This window comes from Tinamus guttatus, unplaced genomic scaffold (genome assembly GCF_059628265.1).
Source record: "Tinamus guttatus ecotype Peru unplaced genomic scaffold, ASM5962826v1 Tinamus_guttatus_pri_ptg000599l, whole genome shotgun sequence".
NCBI lineage: Eukaryota > Metazoa > Chordata > Aves > Tinamiformes > Tinamidae > Tinamus > Tinamus guttatus.
In genome coordinates, this window is record NW_028289133.1 from 1,549,923 (window position 1) to 1,563,083 (window position 13,161).

The window sequence follows — 13,161 nt, forward strand, 5'->3', positions numbered from 1 at the left end:
ATGTTTTGCCATTTTTTCCTAAAGATTTACTCAAATTTATAGCAAGACCTAAAGATTGCTTGTCTAGGTTGCTCTCTAGCATGTCCCAGGGTGAAGAAATTTAATCAGTTCCTCTTTACTGAGTTTTGCTTCTGTAGGGATGACCAATTATCTGAGCATCTCCCTTCAAACTGTCTCCATCTCTTCTCTTCGTACACCTTTCTCATCCTGTTCCATGGTGAGTTTGTTTGCTCAAGCCCTTTGATTTTCCCTCCCTACCTGCACCATAGCTTCCTCTTGCAGAGGATCTCCCTCTTGTGTCCTGACAGACTGGATATGAATCCTTTCTGATGCCGCGCTCTGTCCTAACACTGCAGAAGGACAGGACTGCCTCTCTTTTCTTCCTTGTCCCTTGAGTATTCTGTCCTTCTCTCCAAAGCTCTAATTCTGCCCCATGTGCTTTGCGCTACTCTGTTGTCTCCCCTTGTCCTGTCCTATTCCATCCCATCCCAACCCATCTCCATGAATGGTTGAAAGATGCATTGCTTCTCTGCCTTGCTTTTCCCAGTCTGGATTCCCAACTCCTTCCCTTCCTGCCCTTCTTAAGCTTCCCCTTTAGATCCAGGTTCCTTTATTCTAATGTCTCCTTTCTGTATCTATCTCCTTTGTCTTAAATTTCATTATTCTCCTTCACAAAGCCCGCTCAGCATCCAATACCCCAACTTAGAACAGGAGGGTTCTCTTCCCCTCTCCCTCCCTATCCAAAACACAGAAATCTCTTTGCTTCCCAAACAGCTTTGCTTCCCAGCCAGCCAGAGGAGTTTATATTAATCCAATGCCTTTTTGCTTTCTTCCTGGCTCTAACTTGCAGTGAGTATTTTTGCAGGAGCAACCAGCCCTGAGGCTTAGAATCAGCCTGTGTGCGTGTGTGTGTTAAGGAGAGTGAGAAGAGGGCGGGAGAGCCGGCAATACAACAGCCTGGCAATACAACAGCCTGGTGATACAACAGCCTGGCGATACAACAGCCTGGCGATACTACAGCCTGGCGATACAACAGGCGGCACTCGAGCCGCTAGACCCGGGGAGAGGCTGAGAGATGCAAGCCCCTTCCTCCGGGCTCCCTGTGATCCCATTGGCTCCGGAGCTGCTGTTTTAAAGCAAGGAAGAGCTCGGGGGATTGAACTGCACAGCCAGACGCAGACTCCCAGCCAAGTTGTCAGCGCGCTGGGAGGGAGAGAGGCGCGCGCACGAGATTGCAGCGTGGCCGCACATCCATGGTTGTTTGTTTGCAAAGAGGAAGAAAGGAGAGGGGACAACAACCAGCAAAGGGGAAGGACCCTTCTCCAGTCCAGTAGCCCCGGGGGGAATGATGGATGTGACCATATCTCAGTTCATCTTAGAAGAATTTGATGCCAACTGCAGCCTCCTGGATCATTTACAAGAGACTTTTTTAGAGAGTTCCTCTATCCCTTTCCTGGGCTTTGATGGTACGAAACATTACCTAGCTCTGGGCTCGGAAAAGCTAAGATTCACGGTTTGCTTTGTGATGCACAGCATGTCGCTTTTGTGCTTTTTCAACTGCTTCTCTTTCCCTTTTCTCTCTCTGTCTCTTTTTTAATGCAAAAGGTCCATATTGCAATGCCACCACTGATCAGATCGGGACCTGCTGGCCCAGAACCTCCGCGGGGGAACTAGTAGAGCGACCCTGTCCGGAGTTCTTCAATGGGATCAAATACAACACCACGAGTAAGTACAAACTCCTTTTCTTCTGCATAGATCTGTGCTGAGAAGGCACCTAGGGAAACTCAAAATATCTTTCCCATAAAAAGAAAAATACAACAACAGAAAAAAAAAAACAACAACAAAAGTGTTTGCCTGGGAATGAACATTTCCTCCACATTCCAGCCTGTGTATTCAAAATTCCTGCCTGGAATGATGCAGATTTCTCAGAAGCATAGCATTTTGGACATTGATTCTTCTTTTATTAAGTGCATTTGGGTAAATATCTGCAAAAATACCCTCTGCAATTTAAGGAGACAATGAAATGCTCTGTGCTGACTGTGTGTTTGGTGGTATGTATGTTCCCTGTGTATGGTGGTATGTGTGTTTAAATGTGCTTGAGCCTCAGCCATCTGGTTAAAGTAGAAATCCTCCGTCTTGCAAAGTACCTAGTCTTAACACCTAAGATCTGTTTTGAAAGGACTCTTTTTTGGAGAGGCTGTTTGTGTGAACAGCAGGGACTAACTGGACTGGAAGTTATATCTAACAAGCAGAAGTCTGAAGCGTGGAATCTGTTTAGTAACTTCGTTGGCAGTTGGCTTATGAGACGGGTGACTGCATCTTTACTGCAAAGGAAACAGGAGAGGATATTACAAGGCAGATAAAATTCAGAGCAAGGGAGCATGAGGGCTCCTTAGAAAGGTCTTGGAACTGACAATCTGGTTTTAGAGGTAAACAATCATGATGACTCACTAAGAATTTATTATTCAGGCTGTTGGACCCAGGCACTCATTTCCTTTTCTTTATCTATCAATATTGTTTGGACCTTTCGTTAAGAGTTTTTCACTTATTAGCTCCAGCTATGCATATCCCACTTATCTGCCAGTTATTTTTCCACTGATTTAGGGTGCTTTTGACTATGTGGACATTTTGCTGTGTATTTCACTCCTAATTGTTACTAAGGTGTTAGTGATCTAATTTTATTTTACTGTTAATTTCACAGGAGTATCATTCACAGTAAGTCCTAAAAAGCATGACTCGGTCATCTTTTCACCTTGTTTTCTGACTGGTGAAAGTAAATTTCCTCTTTCCCCACAGGTATCAAGGGTCAGATTAATTGACAAAAGTGCTATATACATTTCCCATGCAAACAAAGCTCTCTGCCAAACCTGTTCTTGGGACTGTGTTCCGTCATCCTTTGAGGGGAGCAAGAAGGTTACCTCAGAAAACCATAGGATCATCCTCAAACGTATTCTCTGACCGGTGTGCTTCGCAACAGTATATGTAGGCAAAGATAAAGAGCTGGGTTGTGTTGTCTTTGATCATAGCAAACAGTCCACTACTTTCCTCGTCCCATACAGTGGAAATATGCTGAAAGCTAAGGACAACTCCGAGATGAGTGTATAGAAGTGTATCAGAATGGACCCTGAAAGATTAGCCATAGGAAGGGTATGTGAAAGACATGAAAAGGTTTTTACTTTATTTTATTTTATTTTTGGTGGGGAATATCACTATTTCCTTTCCTTTAGCTTTTCCCAGAAAAAAGAATGAAGGAAAAAAAAAAAACAGAAATACATTATGGATGATTTCTTATTTATATCATAAACATACTGTAGAGAACTCAAATTACTTTCCTGTACAGGGGATTAAAATTAAAAAAAAAAAAGAAATACACTTAAATACCCAAGCATATTTTGACTCCTAGTGTTTTCAATATTGCATCATTGACTTGATGTAAAGTCCTTCCCTGCTTTTCTTCTTCTCATTTGTGGCTAAAATTTGTATTAAATTTCTAGTAAATTTTCTTTAATTCCTTGCTCTTAAAACAGTGACTTTTATTTTTTAATTAAAAATGTATTTATGAAGAAATTATATTGAACTGCTGAAATGCTATTTTAACTGGGGAGAATGCATATTTTTGTCTTTTCAAAACATGATTGTTCCCATTCAGAAAATGTATGTTTGCAGGACTGACTGATAGTCTGAGCATACCTGTCAGATTTATAACATATAACACAGAGCTAATCTAGGGAAGCCTTGCAGTCCATCTTGTGCTCTCTTCTGTGTGTGTAAATTGTCCTGGAACAGAAGAGGAAGAGAAGAAGAGAAGAAATACACGTAGATTAGAGTCAGCTTGTAAAATGAACGGCTTCTTGAGACTTGGTAGCTTGCGGCTAAGGCTTGGGAAAGCAGCAGGACAGCAATTTAAACTTTGAATACAAAGATGCAATCTCTTTTGGTCTGAAAGATGTGGCAGTTAGTATAGAACATGTCAAAAGTTTAGGAAGGCCAAATACTGGTGCAGTCTGACTACTTTTATCTCCATGATTTCCCTAAATTATTTTATGGGGAGGTTAGAGGGCCATTTGTAGCAGGACTCAATGGGCTTCAAACTCAGACTGTGCATATAATGCAAATAATAAACAGAGTCAACTGAAAAACAGCAGAAAATAGAGCCTGCAAATGTCAGAGGTGAATAATCCAGTCAAATTCAATTAGGAGGTAGCTTGGATTAACACAAGATTTTTGCCTAGGATGTGTAGTGTAGTTTTGTCCTGTTTTCTTACTTCTGCATTTTGGCTGGGAGAAAGGAAGAAATAAGTGTGTGTAAAACTGTGCTGGATTGCTTTTGAGAGAGAAATGGGAAAAGTGCAGAGCAGGCAGTGTATGTACACTGCCTTTCTTATACTAATGGCTTATCCAGGGCTGGATCATAACTCATCGATTTATTACTCTGTCATGCATCACTGGTCTGAGAACTGTTACCTTGTAGGAACTATAGCACATTTTTTGTTTTGTGTGGCTATGAGCATGTTTGTCATTTTTATATATATGCCTTTTGGGGAAATTTCAGCAATTTTTTTTAGGAATGAAGGTCTCAAACAATTCCAAGCTCCTACTAGTATCATAAAGTAGTTTATCAGTTAGATGACATGAATACAATAATATTCCCTTTATAAAAAGGGTTCTGAATCTGCCTGTGGCTCACGGGACCCTAGAAAATTCAGTCTTGTAAGTGTGCAAACTTCATGAAAAGCTTAGACTAGCATTTTCACCTTCTTATACAGCAGGCTTGGTCAAGCACAAGACACAAACCCTTCAGAAATCAGGCTCCTGGTGCTCGCAGGGTTATTCGTCTCACTTATTGTAGTCTCTATGTATGTAGTGTGTGCACTCAAGACAAAATGCAGCAGCATCAGCACCACTCACTGAAGGCTTCATATGGACTTACCCGGGCTTGGAATCCCACTCAGCTCTGTAACGCTGTGATTGTCACCCTGTCTAACACACAAGCCCTGAGAGCTCCGATGGGCAACACTGCCAACTCCTGAAAAATGTCAACACAACTTAACCAAAAGTCACAGATTTAATCCAAGTCACAGATTTAAAGACAGGAACTATAAAATAAACAGTCTGCAAAAAAAATCAGATTTCCGTTGTAAGTACAAAAAATAATCCTGATGAACTTGTGCGTGTGCGTCTGTGAGTCTCTTGGGGCCTGCTGTGTGATTCAGATAAGTTTCAGCTGGATTCATAGAACAGAAAGTCTGTCAGTCCATGGGTATTTCTCATCTCTGAGACTGCTATTTTGATTTTTATTCTCTCTTATTATTTGGGAAACAAAGTCAGGTTGACAAATCAAAATCTGATTACTCTAACATGATTTATGAATATAGGAAAAGTGTTCTTAGGTCAAGGATCTAAAGATGATGCCTTTCACTTGCAATTTTGCTTTCTTTTTGCAGCAAAACTCTTGTATAGTTCTTAAAAAAAAGGAAAAAAAATATGTAAAAATTATGTGTTGGTGCAGTGCGTTGCTTTGCACTTGTCTCTGATCAGGATCTATATATAGTTAAAGATGACAATATGATTGCTGCCCTCTAGGTGTGTTTATGCTTTGACAGTGTGAAGCTTTTATACTCGTTTTCAAAAACAGATTAATCCACTTATTAGGCCTTGCTGAAGCTTGATTAATTCAGCAAATGGGCAGTAATGAGACTCTTTCTGCAGCTTACAAGAAGATATATATGTATAAGCACTTATTGCATGTCACAGGCTAAAGTACACCTACTTTAGCTCTTTCCTTTCCCTACAAATTGTCCTTTGCTGTGGGTAGTTCCAGTATTTGCTAGTCATCTGATGGGCAATAAGTGGTGACACTTCTGGCCTTGGCTGCCTGATTTGAGTTTGTCTGCCAAATCCAGTGAATCCAGGGGTATTCCATGAAGACACAAGTCCATTGGGGGCTGGATTGCTTGGTTAGTGGTAGCTGCAGACAGAAGGTGGAAGCACTACAACATGTTCAGTTTGCGGATTAAAATACCTAAATTTAGGTTGTAACATTGTAGGTTATGAACAGTTAAGCTAAATCTATAAGCTCTGGTACAAGATAACGGAGCCCAAGTGACTACAGATGCAGCCTAAAGTGAACGCCTAGAGGTCAGTTCAGCAGTCCATGCACAAGTGCTAATGCAGCTCGATATGTCCAGGGGAGTCTGGCCTGGCACGAACTCCTGATGTTCTGTAGGTGTGTGTTTACCTTCCAGCCCCTGTGAGTCTTGCAAATACCCTAAGATGAATGATATGATGCCAGTGTTCAGTCAGATAAATCCCTCCCTGGGTGGAGGGGAGCTGTACTGGATCCACACCTCAGGAGATCTGACTCCTTTTGTGATCACAAAAGATCTCTATAGCTCTGATTCTCTCTCTTCAAAACCACCTTCCTCTGAGTTTAGGAAAGCTCTTTGACAGAGATAGTCACTTCCTATAAGTGCATTTCATGTTACAAAAATAATGCTCATTTGCTCTAGTGACTATTCTCCTGAAGACAAACACATGAGCATTGCCAACCTCGTGCTGTTGGGAATTCTCTCCTTCTTTGCCTACTCCTTGTTCCAAGGTTATGTACACCACCTTTTCCTACGTGACCCTACATCCACCTGCCCTTGCGGAGACTGACTTCGAGGAGATGGGAGAGAAAGCAACTAAGACTGTTGCTTAGTGTGGACGGACATGGGAGATAGCAAGACATAGACACTGGTATTGACATTGCTTGCTCCACACTGGCAGAAAAATTCCTATAGGTGTGTGCCACTTCATCTAGGACACAGGCAAATAGTCTTTTCTATTCTGAAGGAAAGATGAAGTGAATTAATAGCTGCTTGTTCTTTCCAGTCCCTCTTTATGAAGAGATGATTTAGTCTCTAAAAAGCAAAAATAACTAATTTTCATATGTTAGATGATCATTCTTTTAACAAGATCGAACCTTTGCTGCTTTTCTTTCTGATTAACCATTGTTCAAAGTTCTTCTTGAGCAGCGTTTTCAGCTTGTATATAAAACATGAGTCTTCCTTGGAAATGGTCAGCTTTAGAGAATTGTTCATACTTATGGTAAGACTTAGCAATTAAAGAAATCTGATTTTTTTATAAATGGCTGGCCTAAAGGCTGTATTAATATTTTCTCTTGTGTTTTATCTAGTGTATTTTACCATGTTGAGCACTTCTGTGATTCACATCGCTTACTTTCTCTAGGTTATTTCTAAAGGGTGCAATTTCAAAGCTAATTCCCTTCGTAAAAGACAGGGATGTTTTATGCTCTGGTGACCATTCATTTTAACTAGGAAGAGAAATAAAATGCCAACCAACACAGTGTTGCTAGCCTGAATAGTGATTGCTAGAGGTCTTGCTGGGTGCACCAAAGAGCAGCAGCTAAAGTTTGGGCTGGGAAGGAGGACAAGGTGAGAGGAAACATAAGAGCCTGAAAACTAACAGATGTTGAACAGCTCTGGTGTACAGGCATTGGGACTGAAGGGCTCTTTATATATTTAAAACACACTGCTGAGTGAAGAGAGCTGAAGATCAAATATCTAAGTTCCTCTTCTTCGCTAAGCTACACACATTTGTTTGCAGACTCAGGAAAGTCCTGCTGAGGCCTGAAACTACCTACCCAGCCCCTTCCCTCTTCTGTGCTCTTTTTAGGTCGCCAGGAGGCTTTTTCTGCACCTGTCTATTTAAGGATAGGAGGAGATGTTCGGTAGGAAAGTAAATTTTATAACCAACTTTAACCATTTGCTTAGTACAAAAACATCATGAAAATCAGAGTTAGCAGGCTCGGAGAAGCCACGTTTCAGCTGTCCTGAAGTGACCAACTTGATATTTGCCAGTCAAGTATTAGTATCTGAAAAATAACAGAAAAGGACACATGGGAAGAATGATGTACATGGCAGAGGGAAAAGAAGGCCAGAAATGGAATTCTGGAGGGAGGAAATAAAGCATATTTTTAGTCTCATAAAGTTTTTCTCTAAGGAGATCAGCTCTGCAGTTGATTAAGTCAGCTTGACTCCGATAGTGCTGTATCCGGATTAAGGTTTCAACCATCTTTGCTCATTTTCTCTTGCTAATTTAGGTTCAGTTCTTCCACAAATATGGTTGTGGGAAGCTTTTTGTTTCAGTGTGTGCATGCGTGGAAGCTGTTTTACACTTTATTTTTAGAACTTTTTGTTATTTTCTCTTTCTTTTGTGAAGTATAATTTTTGGTAAGCGATCACTGTGATGTTGCAGCTTGGAAGAAGAGTGTTGAAAACAATATTCTAAAAGAATGAAAATAAGCCATCTTTCCTGTTCCTGCTACTGTCATCCTCTGAAATATGTGATCTTTTTACTGAGAACAAAGCAGAAGTTAAATCAAGTGTGGTAAAATAGGAATATTAATGCTACTTCAGTCATCTTGAAGGACCTTTTCTCTAATTAAACACTGCTTGGTATTTTTGTTCTTTGCTGGTAAGTTAGGGGGTGGCTTTGTTATGTTCCTGTAGTGCCTCATAGAGATGCTCTTAATGTTAGGCATGTTTGATTTCCAAGGCAGACTTCACCCATTTCCAAGAGCCAGGAACTGCTGCTGCTGTTGGCACCGGACTTGTCCGATCTTCTACTGAGGTAAATCAGAACTGACTTCAGTAGCTGGAGGCCCAGGTCCTTGCCGTGCCTGTAGCACTGTTTCAGGGCGCTGATCCTGAAATGGTGTCAGAGGGGTCATCTCCCTGGATTATCAAGAAAAGTGGCTTTTCACAGTGACAGAGCACTGATGGGACCCTGAGAGGGCAGCCTTGAGTCTTTTGGAGGATAAGAAAAGCCAGAGGTCCTCTTATGTTCTAGAGGGTTCTATGACCTTCTCTCTCAGGGTGTTGGCCCAGGCACCTCTCTGTCCCTTGCATGAGATGGTGAGTGGTTGTCCAAACGGATAGCAACTGCCAGGTGGCAAGCAGATGGGGGCTCAAGTTCTTCCCACAAGTTAGGAAATGCGTGGCACTCGTACAAGTGTGCGCTGTCAGCACCAAGGGAGAAGTAGAGGACAGCATTTGAACAAATAGGAAAGGGGGGATAGAAAGCAAATGCATAACAAGGAAAACAGTAAAAATTCCTCATCGCGCAACGTTGAACTGAGTGGAAAAATCCCATGCAGCTACTTCTAGTGTGGGGACTCATGGGTGTGGGATTTTCTCCGTTTTCCTGCCACCAGCTTTGCCTGCAGCTGTGGGAGGGAAAGGATTGAACCCTGCAGGGGAAAGCAGAATCAAGGTGTCCTCTCCATTTACAAAGCACTAAGGACTCTCTGTGACATACCGGTTTTCAGCCTCACTTTTTATTTGTCACCAGACCTCAGGGAGACTGTCACCGAGGGAATGGCCACCCGTAATTCCTTCTTGCAGCCACAGGGTGTCACTTAAAGTGCAGGTAAAGTAGGTGTCCTCAGCCCAAGTACACTGACTCAGTTGGGGGTGGAAATGATAGATGGGATAAAAGAAAACTGGTGTGAAGAGTGTCCCTGGGATTTGGTCTGCTGTTATTACTGACAGTGCTGCCTCTGACATTTGCACATCCCACTGAGTGGTAAAAGGGACTCACTGAAGGGCAGTGAATGAAATGAAGGCAAGGACATAGCAGAGGTGGCTATGGAGGATGTTCTGGAAGGAACCTCGTTGTCCCTGCCTGTTTGGAGCACCTGCTGGGGAGCAGGTCACTGGCTGAGAGGAGGGGACAGGCAGTGGTTTTACCAGAGCTACTCAATAAGGCTGAAGGAAGGGAAGTGCCAAGGTTTGTTCTTCCAAAAGAGTGGGTCTGAAGGCATGGAACCGTGCAAAGAGCCATTCTGGGATGAACCATCTCCATCCAAGACGCTTCATCAGGCAAACAAAACCTAACATTTGGATGAGATAAAGATTCCTCCTTGTTGTATTCCCCATGTTAATTGCTGCTTTTTTATCAACCTGATCTCTCTTGAATGAAAGATCTCTCCTGGTAAGGACTATTTGACCGCCTCTGTAAACCCCAGGATGCTTGACAGAGGCTTCAGGGTGTTCCCACATAACAAGAACAACAAATTGGTATATTAACAGTGAGCCAATACTTTCCTTAGTTGTGGCTGTTGAGCTTGCCTCCTACTGACTGGAAAGCCATCTCTCCAATTCCTATTGGAGTGGAAAGGCAATTCCAATAGCTGAAGACTGTTTGCATTTATAGCCTTTGTGCTTCCTTCTGTTCTTCAGTGGCTGTTCATGGAGAGAGATAAGAGTAATGGTTAATCCTTGAGACTTCTGTAACTTGTAGGAGCAATACTTCAAGTTTTGTCCTGGTCCCAGTAAAGTTCACAGACTGCAAATGTCATGCAAGATCTTGCTCATGGTCTGCTGTCTTGTGAAAGGGACACTGTTACTCAGTTTTGAACTCCAGACTTTGTTTTGCCTTGCTATCCAGATCGCTGGATTAACTGTTGAGTTCCTTGCAGGTGAGACATGATTTTTAGTAGTTTGACAATGAGGAATATGGTATCCAATGACAATTGGCGGCAATGGATTTTTAGTAAATATTTTTATTTCTTAGTGCAGTTTAATTCACATCAGATGTTACTTGTGGAGTTTTAAGTTATTAGCTCTAAGGACGAGTCCAAAAATGAATAAATCTCAGATTGCTCTATTCTGATTTCATTCTCTGTAGTGCTAGGAGTAACAGAGAAGCAGATTCTGTTCAGTATGAGACTTTTGAGGTAACAAGCAATGCATTAAAGCAAATGATAAAAACAGAAACTGGCTATATATATATATTAAACTTTCTTTAATGAAATCCTATATATATATATGTTTGGTTCATTTTGTCCCGCTCATCAGAATTTCCCACTTCACAGGCTTCATGTTTAAATAATGTTTCCACCTGTTAGCTGGCAGTACTGCACCAAAACTGACTATGCCTAGGAAACGTTCTATACAACACTAAAATATGAAGGGTCTTTTATTTTTCTCTTTTTTTCTCTTTTCTTCCTTTTCTTCTCTTTCTTGCCTTTTCTTTTCATGAAGGAACAATGAGATCTGTTTGGATCTGTCTTGTGCTTCAAAGCTCCACTCACAAAATATGACAGAGGTGAATCAAAATGCAGCTACAGTGCTGGTGGTGAATTTTGCAGCTGAGCTATTCTCCTGCAATGATTTCTTTATTACAGACAAACCAGGGAAGAGAGGCTGCACTAGTCTGGATGCTGGGATTTGCTGCACGTTCTTATCCTTTCTTGGGCCGAGTTAGAAGATCACACACCAAGATCTTTCTCCTTTAGTTGTCACTATCCACCTACAAACCAATTCTCAGCCTTGCCATGACATTTTTGTCCTAATCTGTTCTTAACTCCTTTATCTTCCCTGATTTTGTTGCACGTTTCTCTTGTAAAACAAATTCTGGCAACAATAATAATATAAAATTTATTGCTTCACAAAGTCCTTTGTGTTTGCTACTTTTATTTATTCATTCAGCAAGCATTGAGGAAAACAGAAGAGCCTGTGAGCTGAGCTTTAGAGGGGAATATGTCAGAAAAGCATGAGCATCGTAACAGTAGGTTTCAATTTATAACATTAGTTAACACAGAAAACATTCTCTTGTAACTAGAAATACAATAATTGTGTTTGATTTTTCAGCGAATGGGTCTAAGATATTTCTTAGAGATTCCTATTACACTGATTCTCTGTTAGATTTAAGCTGCAGGTCCATGACTTAGTCATTCTGATTACAGAAGCAAACTGGATGAGCAGAGATGTTACACCTGGCAGCTCAATCCAATCACACAGAAGCAGAGAATCACAGGATCAAAGAATGGTTGAGGTTGGAAGGGACCTCTAGAGATCATCTAGTCCAACCCCCTGCTCCAGCAGGGACACCCAGAGCACAGGGCACAGGGTGGCATCCAGGTGGGTTTGAAGATCTCCAGAGCAGGAGACTCCACAGCCTCTTTGGGCAGCCTGTTCCAGGGCTCTGTCACCCTCACAGGAAGGAAGTTCTTCCTCACATAGAGGAACTTCCTGTGTTTCAACTTACTTACACCCGTTACCCCTCGTCTTGTTGCTGGCCACTACGGAGAAGAGCCTGGCCCCATCCTCCCTACGTTCATCCCTCAGGTACTTGAACATGTTGATCGAGTCTCCTCTCAGCCTTCTCTTCTCTAAGCTAAACAGACCCAGCTCGCTTGGTCTTTCCTCATACAATAGATGCTCCAGTCCCTTAATCATCTTCGTGACTCTATGCTGGACCCTCTCTAGAAGCTCAGTGTCCTTCTTGTACTGGGGAGCCCAGAACGGCACACAGTACTCCAGGTGCAGAAATCCCAGGGCTTCAATAAGATTTGTTGTCTTACCCTTTTCATTGCTTCTTCAGCTGATGAGGTAATCTGCATAGCTCCTTGTCTAGGCCCTGTATTTAAACTCGATTCCTGATTCCCTATTCTGTGGAGTAACCTGACAGCGCACAGAAAGTACCATTAATGAGGCAGACATCTGAGTGAGTCATTCGGATGTTCTGGGACCATATGGTAACTGGCTGGGTGCACAATCAGTTTCTGGTAAGCCTTAGCTAAAATGCATATCCTTACATTTCAGAGAAAGAAGTTCCCTTAGCTGTGTTAAGTCAGTTGTGTGCTTAAATCCTTAGGTTCATGAGGAGCTTTCAAAATGTTACTCTGATTTGCACAGTACTTTCTGAAAATGAAATGCCCCTGTTAATTTTGAGTGCTTAGCTCAGATAGTTCTGGATTAGTGTGGAAGGAAGACATATTGCAAATTGGACAAGGTAGCTCCACTGTAGCTCCTTCCAACAAGCATTTCTATGACTTGGTGATTTATACCATGTGATGCCTAACAAAGTAAGAAAGGTCTCAAACTCTTGCTTAGTTTCTACATACTTTACCGATTGACATGTATATTTACGTTGCACCGTTTTTATTGTTTTAGTTCCTCCCTTGCCTGCTTTCTGGGGAATTAAGTGAGATCACAGGGCACTGACATTTGTCTAGTTGCCATGTTACCTTAATGAAAATCAGCTGAAAAAGGCAGGGCTAATTGCTTTGATTTAATCCTTAAGTGTTGATGACTCACTGATGGCTCATTCAGGAAAGCAGATACTCAAGGTATAAGGACCAGATAAAAATAA

General features: G+C 41.8%; 1 protein-coding gene across 1 annotated transcript in view; it reads left to right on the forward strand.

Moving 5' to 3' along the window:
* Positions 1-1,248: 1,248 nt before the first annotated feature.
* CRHR2 (corticotropin releasing hormone receptor 2) overlaps positions 1,249-13,161 on the forward strand; it is a 100,594-nt gene continuing 88,681 nt past the window's right edge. Inside the window, exons 1-2 of the mRNA XM_088534798.1 lie at positions 1,249-1,466; positions 1,606-1,725. Of these exons, the coding sequence (XP_088390924.1) occupies positions 1,346-1,466; positions 1,606-1,725 (241 nt within the window). The 5' untranslated portion in view covers positions 1,249-1,345. The remainder of the gene's footprint in view (positions 1,467-1,605; positions 1,726-13,161) is intronic.